Genomic DNA, 20,009 nt, shown 5'->3' with positions numbered 1-20,009 from the left:
ACAACATCAGTTCACATCTTTCAATGGCCCTGCTTATATTTGGATTGTTTAAAGTAACATTTATTTATTCTGATTACCAAAGTAATATATGCTCATGGTAAGAAATTCTGAAAGCCTTCCCTTACCACATGCCGCGCGCCCACACACACACACACACACACACACACACACACACACACTACTCTTTCCTCCCTTGGAGGTAACCATAGTTAATTTTGGCATATGTCTTGTAATTTACTAACATTTAAAAATCAACGATTTTTATTTTTACAGAAATGTAATCAAACCACACATTCTCTCTTTTTTGCAACTTGTGCTTTCGCTTAGTTGTGACAGTTTTACTGTTAGCATGTATAGACCTACCTCACCCCTTTTTGTGGCTGCATGGGGTTCCATTGTGTGACGTACCACAGTTGAAGCAATCCCTTCCTGATGAGAGACTTTTACCAGTTCTGTTACCAGTATTGCCGCAATGAACAAATCTGCACGTACATTTTTACACGGTATGTTTGTGAGGTAAGATCTTAAAAAGGAAAAACTGTGCTGTATGTTTTGTTTTAGAAAGGGCACTGCTATGATTCAGAGGAAGCAGTCTTCTCTTCCCTTCTCTCACTGGTTTAGGTTGGAACTGGGATGCCTTTAGTCATGGAATTCTTGTGAGGCTCTGTTAGGCACTGGGACATGATGCCCAGAGTCTTTGCGCTTTCCAGGGAAACAGGAATGTTTGAGACCTGAAAAAAAGAAAAGGTGTTGGCGCTAACATAAGAAAGTTATGAAATAAAAAACTAATAAATGTAATTACATGTCTTTCCAATCCTATGAGCTTCATTGTCATTTGCTTTAAAAAAATATTTTTCTTGGGGTGCCTGGGTGGCTCAGTCGGTTGAGCATCCTACTCTTGGTTTTGGCTCAAGTCATGATCCCAGGGTTGTGGAATCAAGCCCAGCACATCAGGCTCCACACTCAGCATGGATTCTCAATGTCTCTCTCTCTCTCTCCCCCCCTCTGCCCTTCTTCCCCACTCGTGTTCTCTCATGCTTTTTAATACAAAAATTTTTTTTAATATTTTTTTCTTGATGCCTGGGTGGCTCTGCCGGTTAAGTGGCCGACCACCTCGGGACATGATCTCACGGTTCATGAGTTCGAGCCTCGCATCAGCTCAGTGCTGACAGCCTAGAGCCTGCTTCGGATTCTGTGTCTCCCTCTCTCTCTGCCCCTCCCCTGCTCATGCTCTGTCTCTCAAAACTGAATAAACATGGGGAAAAAAATTTTTTTAATGTATATACTTTTCTCTTGGGGCACCTGGGTGGCTCAGTTGGTTGAGTGTCTGACTCTTGGTTTTGGCTCAGGTCGTGATCTCATAGTTCTGTGGGTTCAAGCCCCACATTGAGCTCCGTGCTAGCAGTGCAGAGTCTGCCTGGGATTCTCTTTCTCTCTCCCTCTCTCTGCCCCTCCCCAACTCGCACTGTCTCTGTCTCTCTCAAAATAAATAGAGAAAAAAACTTAGCTTTGGAAAAATATGCATATATGTATTTTTTCTCATGATAATTAGTGAAGAGTCACAATTACAAAATCAAACAATTTCAAAAGCAGTTTTAAAAGATCTTTTCAAAAATTACAGGGAAAAACTTACCTTAAGTATGAAAAATGGCTACTATGGCTGCTATGTTTGAAGTGCTGTAGGGAAGCCTTCAAAAGCACGCAGGGACTGGCAGAGGGGTGGGTGTAGAATGGATGAGCAACACTGAGGAATAAAGAAAAGCTGTTAAAATGTGCATCTCAAACGCATTGTGAAGAAGTCAGACTCAAAAGTATACTTATTCCATTTATGTGACATTCTGGAAAAGGCAAAATGTAGGAAATGGAGAACAGATAAATCTGTGGTTGCCAGGGTTTAAGCATAGGAGGTGATAACACGAGGAAATTTGGGGGTTGATGAAACTTCTGTATCTTAAATGTGGTGATGGTTATATGACTTGGTGCCTTTGTCAAAACTGTACACCGGGGCGCCTGGGTGGCTCAGTCAGTTAAGCATCTGACTTCAGCTCAGGTCATGATCTCGCAGTTCGTGAGTTTGAGCCCCACGTCAGGCTCTGTGCTGACAGCTCGGAGCCTGGAGCCTGCTTCGGATTCTGTGTCTCCCTCTCTCTCTGCTCTTCCCCTGCTCATGCTCTGTCTCTCCCTTCCTCAAAAATAAATAGACACTTAAAAAAATTAAAAAAAACTGTACACCATATATATATACACACACACACACATATGTATGTGAGTTAAAAAATAAATTAAAAAAAATAACAATAATGTGCAAGGGCCCAACAGAGTCCCATTTGAACTTCACTCTCAGATGAGCAGCGGCCTCATCCGCCCACCACTGGCTCTTTCACTGCTATCTTCCGGGCTGAGGGTCGTCTCTGGGTGTAACCACCCGGGCCGGGACGCAGTGGTCCTCCATCTACCAGCTGAACACCCAATTTCAAGGCACTCTTCATCTTTACTCCCAGCTAAGGGGTGATTCTCCAGGCACAACTTTACCCACCTCATTGCTATACCTTCCCATCTCGATCAGCAAAGAGGGGTGGGGCGTAAATGCTTCCTTGCAGTGTGTGAAGAGTCCCTTGTGTCTCTCGGAGGCCAGGTGCGCTGAGTTTCTGGGCTCTGACTGACCTGAGCAAACACCATCCACTGGGTTTTGGTATCTTTCAGTGCCTTTGCACACTGAAAGGGATGCTTATGGTTACTGGTGTTTCAAATAATATCTTAGTTGTTTTTCTTTTTAATGTTTGTTTATTTTTGAGAGAGAGAGACAGAACGCGAGCAGGGAGGGGCGGAGAGAGAGGGAGATAAAGAATCCGAAGCAGGCTCCAGGCTCTGAACTGTCAGCACAGGGCCTGACGCGGGGCTCGAACCCACGAGCGAGCTGTGAGATCATGACGTGAGCCAAAATCGCAGCTCAAATGAATGAGCGTCCCAGGTGCCCCAATAATATCTTAGTTATTAAAGCTGTACATTTAAAATCTAATTTCTCTTGTGTTCTTAACATCAATTTACAAGTCTTGTTATAACTACAAAGTAGTTGGTTTTATGTATAAATACTTTTGCTAAATCCTTGACTGATGCTCAATCGATTCAAAACTTAATGGGTTAAACTGTAAATATTGCTTGTATGCTTAATCTAGTTTCCTTAGAACCATATATTTAATCACATATTTAATCTGTTTGATTTGTACAAACACTTCCAATATGAAAGACCTAAAATGAGATGAAATCTTCCTAAGCATTCAAATACTAACATATTTAAGTCTAAATTCACAGATTTAATAAATAAAATCTTTTAATACTTAATACATTTTAAAGTTTAATAAATCAAAATCTTTTAAACATTTAATGTTTACACACTTAAAATTTTATAAGCATTTTAAAATTAAAATCACAGCTAATTTCACATTCCTTCAAGCATTGCAAATTAAATTCAAAGCATCAGGTTCTCCAATACATTAAGGCATCTTAAATAACAAAATATCACAACAATCAGAAACTTATTCCTCTATTTGACAAGGATTACTGGTATCATGGTTTTGATTTACTTGCCATAATCTGTGTGTGACATTCTACCAAGGTAACATTCTATCTGAACTCAGGACTATGATACATTCATAGTCAGAGATTCTGGGGTTGGCCAAGTACAGGTTGCTACTTCTGCAATGGTTATATCCAAATTTCTGGTTAACAAACTAAGCCCCTTGCAATAGTAATGGGATTTTCAAGACCACCCCCAGATCGCACCTCACTCAATGAGGGTCAGGATTTTGTTACCTTTTCTGAAACTCTTAATGGCCTGATACATCAACTAAGCTTCTGCACCCACTACCCAGATTGGAATCACTTCACTGCCTCTGTAAATTCTGCTTCCTTCTTTTCTTCTTTTTTTAACTGACTCGTCCACCTCATTATAATTACAGAAATCACTGAAGGAAGCTACTGATTAGCAAGATTTTTCCTGTATTTTGTCCTTACATAAATTCATGTTGATGAAGGGAAAACAATCTTAAAGAATGATAGTGTAATGCATTTTTCTGTGAGAGACATCTGTGGTTTTAGGTTAAGTTGGTCCACATCACCTTTGAAATGAAAGTATATGTCAGAGGTGATCATTTGACTCTAACCAACTCATTCATTCATCGTATGCCTGCCATGATGGTGGTCCTGTGTAGGTGCTGGGATACATGCACAGAAGAAGACAGTCTGTACCTGAAAAAAGCATGCCAAAATTAAGTCTACCATGGAGTCAACTCACGAATTCATGTTCTCCAAACCTTTGATCAAATCATCTATATTGCAGGGGTGTCTGGGTGACTCAGTCAGTTAAGCGTCTGAGTTCAGCTCAGGTCATGATCTCATAGTTGCTGGGTTCAAGCCCCACACTGGGCTCTGCGCTGACAGTGTGGAACCTACTTGAGATTCTCTCTCTCCTTCTGTCTCTCTGCCCCACCCCCACTTGCACACATGTGCACTCTCAGAATAAATTTAAAAAAAAATCATTCTTACTGTAGCTAAGGCCATGATCGCAATAAACTTTGAACCCCAACATAATAAAGAACTAAACACAGTTCAGGTAGACACTTACTGAGAATGGGTAGTTGGGAGAAACAAGCACTTTCGTTTTATTCATCAGCTTGCTCATTGATTATCTATCTGTTCAAGGCGCTTAAGCCCATACTTGCTCAAGGTGTTCCATTTTTTTAAGTTTATTTATTTATTTTTTAGAGAGAGAGACAGAGAGAGAGACAGAGAGAGAGAGAGAGAGAGAGAGAGAGAGAGAATCCCAAGCAGGCTCCACAACATTAGTGCAGAGCCTGATGTGGGACTCCAACTCATGAACCTTGAGATCATGATCTGAGCTGAAGTCAGATGCTTGGTTAAGCAACTGAGCCACCCAAGCACCCCAAGGTGTTCCGTTTTAACTGAGGAGAGTGCATGGTTAATGAGAGACATGTGAATAGGCAGATGCATTAGGTGAGCCCCAATGCAGAGGAGAAGATCTTTATTGGTGGGATGGGTCTGGAGCTGCTGAGAACAGGAGACACAGAACCTGTGCTGGGCCTGCAGTGACCAGGACCCCAGGTCCATGACTGATTCACTGATTCAACACATGCTTACTGCATTCCCACTTTATGCCAGCACGTTAGGTACTAGGAATACAAGGCAGACCAAATTCTTTCTCCCAGAAGCTCAAAACAGGGGAAAGGAGACAGCAATAAGTAACTATATAGACTATGAAGTGGTGATAAGTACTATGGAAAGCAATAATAAAGTGGGGTAGGAGGACAAGAAGTTGGGGTTAGAGGTGCCATTTCATGCTGGTTGTCAAAGAGGTCCTCTCTGAGGAGGTAGTGTAATGAGTTGAATAGTATCCCCTCAAAATTCATGTCCACCCAGAACCTGAGAAATGGGCCCTTATTTGGAAAGAGTGCCTTCGTGGATGCAATTAGTTTAAGGTCTCAAGATGATATGATGCTAGATTCAAGGTGGGCACTAAATCCAAATACCGGTGTGCTCATGAGAGGAGAGGACACGGAAGAAAGGTATGCCAAGATGGTGGCAGAGATTGCAGTGAAGCTCCACAAGCCTAGGAGCACCTAGGGCCATCAGGAGCTGGAAGAGGCAAGGAAGATCCCTGAACATTTTAGTAACAATCAAGGGATAAATTGTTTACCAGCCTAAAGCACAGTCCCCAGCAGTCGTCCAAAAATAACAATTTCATAGAAAAAAACTGTTTTTTACTTTCTACTCTAGTATGATCCACATATCCTCCCACCCCCACCCCCTGCCATGTCTGGAAATTCTGGCTAGATTGTTCACAGGGTTGATGTGAGGATTAAATGATTTAGGAAAGGCTAAGCTCTTAGGATGGTACCTGACACCTGATAAATGCTCGACTGACGCTAGCCATTTGTAGCCTTGTTGATGATGTTAACTGCAAACTCCTTTTCTGTCAGTCACAATACCCAGCACAGGCCTGAGCACAGAATATAATATTTAGGAAGATGCTCAGTGAGTGACTGGTCTCCAACACTTGGGATTTCTTCCACACTTGTAATAGCATAGCTTATTTTGTGTCTTTTTAAAAAATGTTCTGAGTATTAATTGATTTAGAAAAACAGCTCCACCAACTCTATTTTGTTTAATTTTATTAATTCCTGCTGTTACCTTAATGTTCCAGGCTTTTTTGTTCGCTAGTGCATTCAAGGTGATTTTCCTGAGAGTACAGCTTTGCATCCCACAAGATACGCAGTATATTCATAGTGACCCTGTTAATGATTAAAGCAATGCTGTACATAAGGCGCTTAGCACAGTGCTCAGTAATGTTTGGTTGCTTTAACCTTACCCTGCACACGGCGGCCAGTCTATTTGACACTCTGGTAAGCAGTTGCTTGGCAAAGCCACCCTCTGCGTCTTTCTCCACTTTACTTCTGCCCTTGTAACTCCTCCCAGTCCTCCAGGGGGCGGGGCCAAGTCTACACGCTCCTGACCCCACCCCGCCACGTTCCCTTGACACTCTTTGCGTGCTCCACACATTCTATACTCCTGTCTCCTTCCGTTTTCTAAAAGCAGCTCTGGAACTAGGATGAGAAAAATAGTCCCTTGACAACAGCGTTCTTCCCACAAGAAGGCGGGACTGGGGCGGGGCTTAAGACCGGAAGAGCCCGGAAGTCCGTGATCCTTGTGGCAGGATTGGGTCCCGCGTGCTCAGGGGCGGGTCAAGTGGGCGGAGGTATCCATTTTACACAGCGGACTGCCCGCCGCCTCCATTTAAGGCGGGGAGAGGAGCGCGGGCGGCAGTTGCTGTGGTTTCCCAGTTGAGGTTACTTGTTTCTTTTGGGAGCAGAAACTCGTGGAGGTAGTGTCTTGCGACCGATTTTACCCGCGAGGGACTACAGATCAGGCGATCAGGAGCGCAGCCCGGCCAAGCCCAGCCCTTACTTTCCCTTCACCCCTTGGTGCCCATATCTAGGTCGGCTCCGGCGCGGCTGAGAAGGCCGCGGGCGAGATGTTCAAAAACACGTTCCAGAGCGGCTTCCTCTCCATCCTCTACAGCATTGGCAGCAAACCCCTGCAGATCTGGGACAAAAAGGTCAGGAGTTGGGGACAGCCGCTGGGCGGGGTGCAGGGGCCGCGCGTCCCCTCCTCGTCCGGAGGCTGGGAACGGGGTGGTGGGTAGTTGTGTAGAGTTGGGGCCTAGGAGTAGGGGAGGCCGGGCGGGCGCTGCTGTGACCTGTCCCCAGGCTGGCGTGACTGAGGTGCAAGGTAGGGGCGTCGTGTAAGCAGTTGGGGGTGCGTGTGGGGTGGGCGTGGCTGGGGTTTAAGTGTCCAGAGGCCATGGTGTGGTTATGACAGTGGTCCCTCTCCGCAGTCTTGATATGCTCAGTCGGTTCCTCAGAAGCCTCGGTTTCCCTGTTTATATGGTGGGATAGATAGTACCCGTGTCATAGCGTGAAATGCATAAACTTACTTGAGGTTGCTTTGGGAGCATGCAGATGAAAGAAGCTGCTGTTCACTGATTTCACAAATATTTACTGATACCCTGTTTTGTGCCAGGCACTGTGCTGGGCACAAGACACAGAGCTTTTGTTCCAGGCATCGTTATAGAGGCACAGCCAGAAGGCAGTTATGTTTGGATTTCATTCATTTGCTCCTTTCCTTCCAGTGATCTCAAACAAGGGAGAATTCGGGTGGCCTTTGGCACCTGCTCCACATTCAGTGCTACTTGGGGTCTGAACTGTGCCTTCTGTGCTTGATTTCTACATCAGGAAAATTGCAAAATGGTGATAAAGTTTTGTTTGGGTTAATAAGTTCAGAGCCAAGTGCAAGCCTCGTTATTTTTATTCCGGTCTCCCCTGGGTAATACTTTCACTGACCCCAGGAGATGATGACCTTGCCCACTTTTTGGAGATGTGGGGTAGGGGCATGTATGTCTAGCAGGCTGTGCGTTGGTCTGCGTTTTATTACTTGGTTATTTCATTGCTCACGTGAATTCCTAGTCCGCTGTACCCTTTTTTAGGGTAAGTTCAGGTAGGCAGTCTCTTGTGGAAGACAGGTGATTTTCTCAAGGGAGAATGGAGAGAAGTGGTATGTTGAATGGTATTTTATAGAGATAAATGTGGAATAATCTAAGTAAGCAGGTTATGGGTAACGAAGCCAAGAATCTTGGATTTCATCTCAGAACAGCTCTTTGTCTTCCTTATCCGCAAATGAGCGTTTGGGGCCACACGAGATTGATAGAGAACACCGATAGGCTTCTGCCGGTCAGGACTAGGGAATTCTGCATTTTGAGAGCAGCTTTGAGAGTGCTGCGTTCTTCATGTCATTTTTATAATAGTTGGCAGATCTGAATATAATGAGTCGCTTGGGCCCTATGCACATGCGAAACATCGAAGTCTCGTCTTTTCACTATGCTTCTGTCCACAAGCCCAGTCTCATACCAAGAGTATTACACAGGAAAGCAGTTCCTTAGTTTTGTTCCCTGCGTTATTGAGGTTTTCAGTTCCATGGTTCTGTTCACATTGGAATAAACACTGAAACCTCTGAAACTGCATCTCTACACAGAGAACCTGGCCTGAATGTACCTGGGAACTTTGTAAGGATGATGGCTGCCCACCTGTGGCTGGGCTTAGTTTTGGGCTGTCAGGAGGCATGGAGGGAGTAACCTTGTGTGCTAGCTGAACGTGCAGTTACAACAAAAAGGTCAACATAAGGCTCTTGAAATAGAGAACGGGACCTGATCTAGGAGAGGTTTCTGGAGCAGGCCAGAGAACTTAGTAACACTGAAAGACTTGCAGAGGTAGGGACGCTTCAGCGTTTCGATTAGGTGAAACTTACCAGAGTTGTCCATTTTAACCTTTCTGGGCTTGATCTTTTTGTGTGTTTTATTTTTCAAATGCAGCTTTTTGGCCAGTCAATATGTTTACACACGGAATATAAAAGCAAAGTAACCATGGTGCACTGTGTCCCTTAACAACGCCGCTAGAGGTCGGATGGTACCCTAATGACATAAACACGTGTGAAAACATTATTAGAACACCTGGCAGGGTTACTTGGAGTAAATTAAACAGACCTTTTGGCAAAGAAAACATTTAGAATAACACTCATTTTAAGCAAAACTCTTATAATAGTAAAAGTTAATTATATTTCTACTTTTTGTATTTTTTTAAGTTTATTGATTTTAAGAGAGAGAGAGAGAGCGAGAGAGCGTGTGGGAGTGGCAGAGAGAGAAGGAGAAACAGAGAGAATCCCAAGCAGACTCTGCACTGTCAGCATGGCTCCCTACATGGGGCTTGAACCCACAAACTTTGACATCATGACCTGAGCCAAAATTGAAAGTCAGATGCTTAACCGAGTGAGCCACCCAGGTGTCCTACTTTCTGTGTTTGTTTGTGTCTAATGTTTATTTTTGAGAGAGAGAGAGAGAGAGAGTGTGTGTGTGAGCTGGGGAGGGGCAGAGAGAGGGAGACACAATCCGAAGCAGGTTCCAGGCTGTAAGCTGTCAGCACAGAGCCCGATGTGGGGCTCGAACTCACAAACCACAAGATCATGAGCTGAGCCAAAGTCAAATACTTTTTGTATTTAGACTGAAATGGGTTTAGGGGTGAATCTTTTCCCCTGGGGCAAGGGAAGGAAAGGGAAAGGATAAGTTTGGGGCAGATCCATAGGCTTTGTTGCATGTGTGCCTTTTCTTAGCTATATTAAAGTCCTCAGGAAGTGTTGGGAATCCAATTCAGTTGGGGAAACACTGGGAATTGATATACTTATCAAAGTATTGAGCAACAGTTAAATCACAGGCATTGTGTAGATTTGGGGAGATAAAAAGTTAGAAGACATTTTCCCTGCTCTTAGGGAGTAAGGCAAAGTTGTAGTAAAGGTAAAGTTCGATGGAGGGAGGGATAGACCATCCACATTTATCTAGAAATGACCCTGAACTCTGCCAGTAGTATATGGCTATTTTTGTTACTATTGTGATTTCACAAACTTTACTATTCTCCTTCCGGAGTTTATGGAGAAGAATTTCTATAGTTTGTTTTTTGTAAAGAGTAATCTTGGAAAAATTAAGTTTGGCTTCTGTTTGGGCTCTGGGTCTCCTTATGAGTGTGAAGAGTGAACGCCATATTCATACTAGTGAATTGACAGGCTCCATTTTTGTGGGTGTGCTTACTAACATCTGTAACATCTGCGTTTATCAGACCCTCTTTGAAGTTCATAGCTCCTGCCGCCCATCTCTTCCTTCAAATCTCAACTTAAACATTGTTACGTTGGGAGCTTAAGTTAGGTCTCCTGTGTATTCCTGTGGCCCTCTACTTCACACTGTATGGCAGTTGCCTATTTATTGTGTATTTCCCACTAGACTACAAGTTCCTTTAGGGGAAGAAAACTTTTTTACCTTGAAACCCCAGGGCTGGAGTTGGGACAGGGTGGATGTGCGCCCTGGCTCTGTCCTATGTCCTGTCTTGTGTAACCTTGGGCAAGCACTTACCTGCCCAGTTTTCTTATTTTGTAATGATGCCACCTCCTTCCATGATTATGGAGATTAAATGAAGGTTTATATAAAATGCTTGGCAACAGAGTTATGGCATACAGTATTAAATAGGGCAGGAAACCCAGGAATTTGCTCAAGAGTAAATAAGTTTATAATTGATGCCTAGGAATAGGAAATACAGTAAAGCCAGACTTCTGAAATTAGAATAATTTAGTCATTGTAGCATGGCTTTCCCAGTCCAAAACCCTTAACGTGACTCTAAGGCCACACAGCACATGGTCGGGTGCCTGCTTAACCAATTCTCCAGGCTTGCCCCCACCCCACCCCCCACCGGGTTCCCCTCTTAGACCTCCTACTGAACTGAAGGAGGTTGTGTTCTCTCACCTTCAGGCCTTTGTACCTGTCCCTCTGCTGGGACCCACCCTTCCACCTCTGTTAGTCTCCAGGTTATAGCACAAAGGCACTTCGTCAGATTAAGTGAGTCTATATCCACTTGCCCCTCCAGGTTAAGTTCATTTATACCCCCTTATAGAGCCTCTACTTCCTTTTCATCATACCCATCGTTCTTGAAATTCATTCTTGAAATTAGCTTCTTAAAATCTGTATTCCTTGCTAGACTGCAAGCCTCCTGATAAAGACCTCTGTCTTTATCAAACCAACAGCTTAGGAGAAATTAGGGGTTTCTTAATGTTCCCTTAACTTCTGGAACCAGCAAATATTTCATTTATTAAAGGACTTTTATGTTTAATGTCGATATCACTTCTGGTTTGTAAAGGAAATACCAGAAGGTTCTGTTCCCACTTATGCCTGTGTAAAACATAAAATTTTCATATTTCAAAATATGTTTAATATCCTAAAAGTCTACTAGATGAGAATGTTAGTTCATACAAGTTTCTCTGTCTTTCTCACCTCTCACCTCGTCTTTCAGCTGCCGCTGATCCTCGCCTATTCTAAAACTAAATATTAGAAGCAGACGTTTTGTGGTTGTTGTTGGATAGTATTAGATTCCTTCCCTGTTCCTAATTTTAAAAATGAATAATCTCTCTCCAGAAAAGGAGTTTCCACACCCTCATTTTTAATTAGCAAACTTTCTTGGTACATGTTAAACTGCTGCGTTCCCAGTAGTAGGATCGAGGGCATTGGACATGAAGGTAGTATAGCTGGGTTTTTTTCCAGACTTTTACTGGATCAGCCTGATGATGTTTATTATTCTGAGTAATAGCTTTTACTATAATTGGGCGAAGGCATGGGTTTGAGTTACACTTGCCCTTGCAAGGCATTGCTAGGAAGAGACTGGTTAGCACTGCACTTAATTGCCTTTACTGTAACTAAAGGGTTGTTTGTATATGCCCAGAGTTTCCCGTGTGCTATCTGGAGAGTCCCTGTTAAGTGCAGCAAAGGGAGAGAAGCTTTGACCCGTCGGAGCCTGCAAGGCCCAGGCCTTGAGACAGAGCTATGCCCGGCTCTCCCCACAGAGGTCTCCCTCTGCCTGTTTTCTGACTTACATCCCGGCCCCTAGCTACAGGCGAAACTTTCCTGCCGACATGTACAGCTCTAATGGCTTAATGTAAATTGGAACATGTGTCATTATTAAGACTAGGATGCCAGATGGCTGAGGGCTCAGCTGTCTGCCAGGATAAGTGGGTGGAGCCAGAAAAATGAAAAGTGGGGGTAGAGAATGGATACAACTCATGTGTTATTTTTAAAACACTTGAAGAAATATGGAGAGTTGGCTAGCTTTCTCCCTATCCCAGTAGTACTTTTTTCCCCTCAGCTTGACCTTCCTCCCTGGAGCTTACATTGAAAAAAAAAAAAAAAAAAGAAAAGAAAATCAGTGTTCTTTATTAGTTGCCCCAGTGACCATGGAAAGCCTGGGAGAGTGATTGCAAGAAGGGCTTGAAGGTTCCTTTCCTGGTGTCCACAGAGGCTGAGAACCTTTTTGATTTGTTGTAGCCAGTAACCCGGGTTCTGCAGCTCCCAAAGTACGTCCATCTCATAGCTTTGGGGGTGGAGGGAGGGTGGGGATAGGGAGTTCTTGAAAAAAAATGTAAGATTGGCTTTGTTTATTTTTTGGAGGAATAAAATACTTGTAACCTACACCTTGATAGCGGGACTGTGTCATGAAGTAAAAAAGAATGAAAAAGTCAAAAACAATTGGCACTGTCTCATTTAGAGAGGGAAGTAAGATAAAACCTATTTCCACCATAAGCAATAAATACTGACCAGTTCACTTTATCTTCATTTCAAAGCCAGGCCTGCTTAGTGACCTCTGAACTGGAAGGAGCTAAGGAAAGGAAGTCAATGCTTTCTGAGGTCACGTATCTTGTTGTATGTGTTTGTCAGAAGCAGGACTGAGGAGGGGGTTGCTTCCTGCAAGACCTTTACAATTTAAAACAGTGACGGCCAGACTGCCAAGGTGGTTGAGAGGCCTTGTCCCAAATTGTCCACCCCGCTTTTCCCTTGATCCTAGTTTTAGAGCCTAAAGAGGTTTGGGGAGGTGTCCTTTAAGTGCTCATCTCTCTGATTAATTGCACCCCCCACCCCTCTTTCCCAGTGAGTTTCGATTTGCAGCCCTTAAATAAAGGAGAAAAATCATAATTCACTAACCAATCAACTTAATTTGATTTCAGAACTCTGGCAGTTGGTGATAGGAGAATACTTAAAACTCCAGAGAGACCGGTGGGCATTCCTTTGAAAAAGCTGCCTTTTTTCCTGGTTCTCCTGGTTTATGGACTACGTTAATTAATTTTGTAAGACCGAAGTCCTGGAGTGTGGTGGTTGATGTGTTGCTGAGAGAAATTTCTCTGTAGGAAGTTTTTGAAAGTCTAGCTAAAAATGAGCTTGCCTCTGGGGCAGAGGCAGAAGAATACACAAAGTCTGTTTTGGCTTCCAGTCTGTTGGCTTCTGCGTGCTTTGTAAGGCATTGTTTTCTTCTGTATAAAGACTTGAATAGTAGCATTTGCTGGAGTGAAGTCATCTGCTAGAAACTTTGAGATGGGCAGAAGCAAATTTCCTAACATTTCCTCCCTGTGGAATCTGGCCGAGCTTTCTGGAGCGAAGAGAACATTCTCCCTGTGCTCTGAGAGACCTTTGGGGATGTAAGGTTCGAAGCCATGCTTTTAAGCAATATTGGATAAATTGCAACAAGTTGCCTTTTAGCAATAATTAATTGATACTTTCAGGTTAACCATGTCGATTGTTGCATTGTGTATCCTTTAAAGAAAGAATGAAGTTATAAAGAATAATTAGTTGTATGTTATCAAATTAGTGTTTGCATCTTGTTGGAATACCAGCCCCTCTTAGCAACATGACTACATCACGTTATTTGGAAATAATTTCGCATTTGATTCCTCCTTCACCAGCAAGTCCGTCTGTTTTCCACAGCAGCTGTGGGCTAGCAGATCGAGGAGGAATATTGCCATTTGGTCCCGAGTGTTTATGTGGGGAATGAGGTGGGCCGCATTGGCATGTGCTACACAGACCCAAGCCTTTGTGCTCTTAATCTCCCTGGGAAAGAGGCCCAGAACTCGAAGCAGGAGGGCAGCGGTGTCGCCAGCTTTGTTTGAGGAGCACTTCAATGTGACGTTTGTGTCTTAAGAACCCAAGAAATGCTGCATTGGCAGAGATCTGGGGCCCATCCACCCTGCGTTCAGTCTCTGATAATGGGCACCAAAGGCTGATTTGTGGGAAAGCATTCCTCATGCTGGCAGCCTCCCTGGCTTTGTGATAGACCCCAGTCTCTCTGGCTTCCTATAATAGTCCATGGTGGATATGTTATCCAGGAGTTTTTTTTAAATCCTCCTTGAATCTATTCACCCTTGCCAACTCTCAGGGTGACAAATTCCAGAAGTCAGCAAATATTTGAATGCTTAGTTTATGCCTCGCATAGTACTAAGCTTTGTAGAAGATGCAAATGATGCTTACTACTTGATCCCTACCCTTGAGCTTATACTTTTGTAAGGAGACAAGACTCAGTTACATCTCGCAGAAAAAGATAGGCAGTGATATCAAATGTCCCATGGGAACACCAGGCACACCTCAAGTGGATCAAATTCACAGTACCAGAGGTCAGAGACTGATGCCTAAAAACAAAATGCCGTAATATTAATAATCCATTTTGAAAATACAACTCTCAGTCAGACTTGACACCGTGTTCTCTCTTTATATGCAAGTCTACTGGAAAGCCAAAGGATTGAGTCAATACGACATGTCAATACAGCCATTTTCACTATGCCTGGAAAAAGATCACATGCTTTAGGTGCATCCTGTACCAAATCTTGTTGATGTTTTTCATGTATTAATCCATTCAGCCCTAATAGTCCAGCCCTGTGTCAAAAATGCCTTTGCGTTTCTCTGCTGTGTCCATATTAGGTGCTTAAGCGCTCATTGCTTGAAGGTAATTGTGCTTTCCCGAATATTTTAAGAGGGGAAATCCATATTGAATATTGATCTCTCTTCATATTGTACCTCCTACGTATGCAGCAGACGACACAGAACCATGTAGGATGAAGTGCTAAATTATATGGTCTAGGCTACATGAGCCAGACAGACAAATCAGAAAGAAGAGAGGTTGGTGTGGGCTGAAACGCTGAAGAAGGGTTTTGTGTGCAGCACCGATGAGACTTGAATTCTTTAAAAATTTGAAATTTAGGGAAAAAATAAGGAAGCAGGAAGTAGGAGCATTGTAATAAGCAGTGTAGAAGATAAAAATGATGCTTGATACTGGGGAGTAGTGCTCTCATTTTCTGGTTGCTGCCCTCCCAGTGGAGGTGCCCTTCCAGTGGCACCCAGGATTGGGCCTTTTTGACCGAAGAAGTGTATAAGACAGTGTGGAAAGCCTGGTCATTAATCCTGACTCTGTCACTTAGGGTCCTCATTTCCACTGCCCGGATGTCAGTGTCCACATGTGTAAAATACCACCTACCTTATGATTTTTGTTAGGATTAAGTCAGAGAGTGTATATGAATGTTCCTAGTGCATAGTAGGCACTGAGTAAATGTTAGCTGAATCGAGTTGATTTCTTTTTCTTTTTTATGTTTATTTTTTGAGAGAGAAGGAGAGAAAGATTCACAAGTACACTCCATGCTGCCAGCACAGAACCCAACAGGGGGCTCGAACTCGCAAACTGAGATCATGACCTGAGCCAAAACCAAGAGTCAGACACTTAACTGACTGAGCCACCCAAGTGCCCCTCGAGTTGATTTCTTTGGGAAGAAATTTATCCTAATTTATAGATTGCCAAGTCACCTGCAATTCCTGTGGTGGCTGATGGGACCTTATATAGAGGTAATATCATGGCCTACTTACAGATAAGCTCAGTATACCGTGTCCCAAAGTTCTGTGTTATGCCCCAAGAGCTACTGTGGTTTTCTTTAAATGGTCCCATTCAGGGGCGCCTGGGTGGCTCAGTCGGTTAAGCATCCGACTTCGGCTCAGGTCATGATCTCGTGGTTTGTGAGTTCAAGCCCCGCGTCGGGCTCTGTGCTGACAGCTCAGAGCCTGGAGCCTGTTTTGGATTCTGTGTCTCCCTCTCTCTCTCTCTCTCTGACCCTCCCCCGTTCATGCTCTGTCTCTCTCTCTGTCTCAAAAATAAATAAAAACGTTTAAAAAAAAAAAAATGGTCCCATTCAGCCTTCAGAATCTTAACAAAGTTGTTGCCAAATATTTCAGTCCTAATTGGTTTAATTTTCTTCGTTGTAGGTGCGGAATGGCCACATCAAAAGAATCACTGATAATGACATCCAGTCCCTGGTGCTAGAGATTGAAGGGACGAATGTCAGGTAGGTGGCCCCTCTGTTCACCCAGAGACCCGGTACAGCAGGGAGGCAGTACGTCATAGAAGTTAATAAGCACAGACTGTGGCACCGAGCGCCTGGTGTGGATCCAACTCACTGCTTACAGCTTACCTTGGACAAGTTACTTAACCCACAGGCCTTAGTTTCCTCATCTGTAAAATAGGGATAGTAACAGGACACCTTCCTTAGAGGGTTGTTGTGAAGATTAAGTAAGCAAATTGTGTATAAAGCACTTAAAGCCTGCTCAGCACATAGTAAGTGCTGTATATTAGTTATATTATTATTAATAAGTAACCAAGGCTGTGGGTGTGGGCGGAGGGATGGCACCGGTCATAGTAGATGGCATGTGCCACTGTGTGGCTCTCTGTGCCACAGTGGTCCTAGTTTACGTTTTCTATCACTTGATGCTTCTCTTAGACCAGAATTGAGTCTTCTCTCACTGGAGGAAATTCCTCAGATCGCTGGCCTGGGTTTGTTTTCCAGGTTATTTTTTTGTTGATGTCTAGCCCTGTGTTCAGCTTTTGTTTCAGAGTCCACCGTTGTGTTTTCTTAAGCATCAGCTGATTCAAGGATTGAGGATTGGGTGAGGTACCTGGCTCTTTTAGATCTGCTTTCCATCTTACCTCTTGGACCGAGTGTTTTTGCTGTGTGTACCACAAGGGAAGTGCTTACCGGTGTCTTCTCTCTCTGCAGCACCACGTATATCACCTGTCCCGCAGACCCAAAAAAGACATTGGGGATTAAACTGCCCTTCCTTGTCATGATTATCAAAAATTTGAAGAAATACTTTACCTTTGAAGTACAGGTTAGTATATGCACATGAATGTGTACACTCTCAGCTATACCATAGGGATAGCTCATCAACTTGCAGGAAAAAAAATAGCTCTGGGAAAGTATCTTTAGTCTTTTGTATGTATTTTTAAAAACAAAATTTTTTTTTAATCTTTATTTATTTTTGAGAGAGAGACAGAGAGACAGAGAGAGCAAGGGAGGAACAGAGAGAGGGGGAGACACAGAATCTGAAGCAGGCTCCAGGCTCCAAGCTGTCAGCACAGAGCCCAACACGGGGCTCGAACCAACGAACTGTGAGATCATGACCTGAGCCGTAGTAGGACGCTTAACCGACTGAGCCACCCACGCATCCCGTATTTTTTTTTTAAAGTTTATTTGTTTATGTTGAGAGAGAGAAAGCATGAGTCAGGGAGGGGAAGAGAGAGAGAATCCCAAGTAGGCCCTGCTCTGTCAGCACAGAGCCTGACGCAGGGCTCGAACCCAAGAACCGTGAGATCCTGACCAGAGCCAAAGTCTGACACTTAACTGACTGAGCCACCCAGGAGCCCCTGTATGTATTCTTTTCTGCTTCTACTACACACTTGATGCAGCCGTTATTATACGGCACAAATTTGGTATCGGTAGTCAAACTTTAATGCCAAGTTTTTAAAGAAGCAGTAGGCACCTAGGAAATCTGAACAACAGCTGTAAGTTTCAAAGCTTAAAGGTTAGTGTCCATTTAGTACTGGTTATTGTTGGTCTCTGTTCTAGTATTTTTGATTTTTGAAACGGAAGAATGTTTATGAAATCATTTTATGGTCTGTGGGCCCTCGGGTGTGTCATGTGTCATAAGCAGCTGGTGTTGTCTTGGCAACGGACAAGATAAACTTGCTACTTCCGGGCCATCTGCGTCCAGTGTGACCTGTATCTGGTCTGTTTATTCTCCCTTGGGTCTCAGCCTTGGGAAACTGGGCTGTGGGAGTTCAGGCCCTTGTCTTATACCCAGGTCGTTTGCTTCTTCCAAGGTAGAGTTCACGTGACTCTTTTTTCTATATGTCATAGGTACTAGATGACAAGAATGTGCGTCGGCGGTTTCGGGCAAGTAACTACCAGAGCACCACCCGAGTCAAACCCTTCATCTGTACCATGCCCATGCGGCTGGATGATGGCTGGAACCAGATTCAGTTCAATCTGTCAGACTTCACACGGCGGGCATATGGCACAAATTACATCGAAACCCTGAGAGTGCAGGTGCTGGCTCCTTTTCTTGTGGAGTGCCAAACGGGAGAGGAGAGTGTGCTCTGCCTGTTCCTGGCTTGTGGCCCTGGTGACAGGACAGTGTGGGTTTTTGGCTAAGCTGCCCAAGTCACTGTCCAGAGGGCTCAGAGAGGTCCAGGCCATATTCAGGTGTCTGCTCAGATATAGTGGGAGAACACAGCAAGCAAAATATCCCTCTTGCCAGACTCCATCCCTAAGCCATGCTGAGGAGAGGCCAAAGAGATGAAGCTTTGACAGCCTCGTGGGAGGAGCTCTAGGAGAATCAGGAAAAGAGGAAGGGCAATCCTATTTTGTCTCTTAAAATAAGTCTTGCACCCACAGATCCACGCAAACTGTCGCATCCGACGTGTTTACTTCTCAGACAGACTCTACTCAGAAGATGAACTGCCGGCAGAGTTCAAATTATATCTCCCAGTTCAGAACAAAGCAAAGGTAAGCCAGCCTTCCTCGGAGGAAGGCCAGACGGTGAGTTGGGGGAGCTAGAAAGTGCTCTATTCTGAGTTGGGTTGCAGAGCCTTTCAGTGCTGACGTGGGGTCTGGAGTACCTTTCATTGTAAGATAGATCTTGGGTCTTCTTGCAACATCAGCACTGAATCAGGATCGGTCCTGGGAAATGTTCTGTGACTGTTGTCTCCACCTCCACAAGGTGGTCCTGCCTCTCCCTGGGCGGCATCCTGCTGCTTCCTGCTTACGGGCCTTCCTTGGAGAATATCTTCCATCCGAACAAATTCCTGTCAGCCCATCGGTCTCCTCTGACACAATGCTGGGTGCTTCTTCCATGCCTGCCTGCTGCTGACATTGCGCATTTCTGCACAGTCCAGTGTCCCCTCCGGTGTCACCAGAAAGGGGAAGGCGGGTCAGTGGCACTGACCATCTATTTTTCTGATGCCTCTTCTCTTTGTTTCTTTTTCTCCAGCAATAACTAGAATGCAACTCAAGGGATGTCAGACCCTGGACATGGCTGTTAGTTTGAAAAGGAAACTAACTGGAGGACAATACAAAAAACAAATATTTCTATTAGTTTACTGTGCTGTGGTTCTTTTATCTACTACTTGGTGTCCTTTGTTGTGGACACCAGTGACCATGCCAGAATGCCATCCTCGCATTGCAAGTGCCGTGGGGGGTAGGCCGGGCTCTGGTGCACGAATGCTGGACTTTACCCAGCTGCCTGCCCCAGTGTGTGGAGACACATTTACCAGGAACTATAGAATTAAAGATGTTCCCTAAAGCAATTTCAGACCAATATTTCTTCCTACGGTTTATTCATTGTTTTATATGTTATCTAAATATATGTATATGCTGTGTAATACTCATAATCTGGAAATGAATAAAATGCTATATTCTTGGTTTGTAAATTTGGGTTTTTTGTTTGTTATTTTAGAAGGAGAGAGAACATGAGTGGGGCGGAGGAGGGGTGAGTCGAGGGGGAGGGGGAGAGACTCTTCAGCAGGCTCTGCACCCAGCGTGGAGCCCAACGTGGGATGTGATCCCACGACCCTCAGATCATGACCTGAGGCCGAAATCAAGGGTTGGACGCTCAACCGACTGAGCCACCCAGGCACCCCAGTAAATTTGTTCTTAGTTTATTTTTTTAATGATATTTTTCTTTCCTTTGTGATGTGAACATAGAGCTCTTT

General features: G+C 44.1%; 1 protein-coding gene and 1 long non-coding RNA gene across 3 annotated transcripts; one reads left to right on the top strand and one right to left on the bottom strand.

Annotated features, from left to right (window-relative positions):
• Nucleotides 1–238: 238 nt before the first annotated feature.
• Nucleotides 239–1,744, bottom strand: LOC109270848 (uncharacterized). The gene is made up of 2 exons (XR_002081709.2): nucleotides 1,634–1,744; nucleotides 239–731 (listed from the first exon to the last, which is right to left on the bottom strand). It is a non-coding gene; the product is annotated as an uncharacterized LOC109270848 (long non-coding RNA).
• Nucleotides 1,745–6,769: 5,025 nt separating this feature from the next.
• CFAP20 (cilia and flagella associated protein 20) lies at nucleotides 6,770–19,727 on the top strand. Of its 2 annotated transcripts, XM_019455779.2 has the most exons (7): nucleotides 6,770–6,898; nucleotides 7,013–7,132; nucleotides 16,229–16,308; nucleotides 17,017–17,128; nucleotides 18,157–18,345; nucleotides 18,694–18,804; nucleotides 19,289–19,727. In XM_019455779.2, the coding sequence occupies exons 2-7, from the start codon at nucleotides 7,049–7,051 to the stop codon at nucleotides 19,292–19,294; spliced, it is 582 nt and encodes a 193-aa protein (XP_019311324.1). In that variant the 5' UTR covers nucleotides 6,770–6,898; nucleotides 7,013–7,048; the 3' UTR covers nucleotides 19,295–19,727. The 2 variants fall into 2 exon arrangements, with proteins under 2 accessions (XP_019311324.1, XP_053762146.1); XM_053906171.1 differs by having other exon boundaries at nucleotides 6,798–7,132.
• Nucleotides 19,728–20,009: the final 282 nt, after the last annotated feature.

The sequence above is a fragment of the Panthera pardus genome, unplaced genomic scaffold, assembly GCF_024362965.1.
Source record: "Panthera pardus isolate Hobbes unplaced genomic scaffold, ASM2436296v1 HiC_scaffold_18, whole genome shotgun sequence".
NCBI classification, from domain to species: Eukaryota; Metazoa; Chordata; class Mammalia; order Carnivora; family Felidae; genus Panthera; species Panthera pardus.
The sequence above is the reverse complement of the archived record's forward strand: the minus strand, read 5'-3'. Positions and strand labels throughout refer to the sequence as shown.

Excerpts from the sequence above, each read along its gene's own strand:
- CFAP20 (XM_019455779.2), top strand. The coding sequence starts at position 7,049 with ATGTTCAAAAACACGTTCCAGAGCGGCTTCCTCTCCATCCTCTACAGC. Across the intron at positions 7,133-16,228 it reads TGCAGATCTGGGACAAAAAG|GTGCGGAATGGCCACATCAA; the intron begins GTCAGGAGTTGG and ends TCTTCGTTGTAG. Across the intron at positions 18,346-18,693 it reads TCGAAACCCTGAGAGTGCAG|ATCCACGCAAACTGTCGCAT; the intron begins GTGCTGGCTCCT and ends TTGCACCCACAG.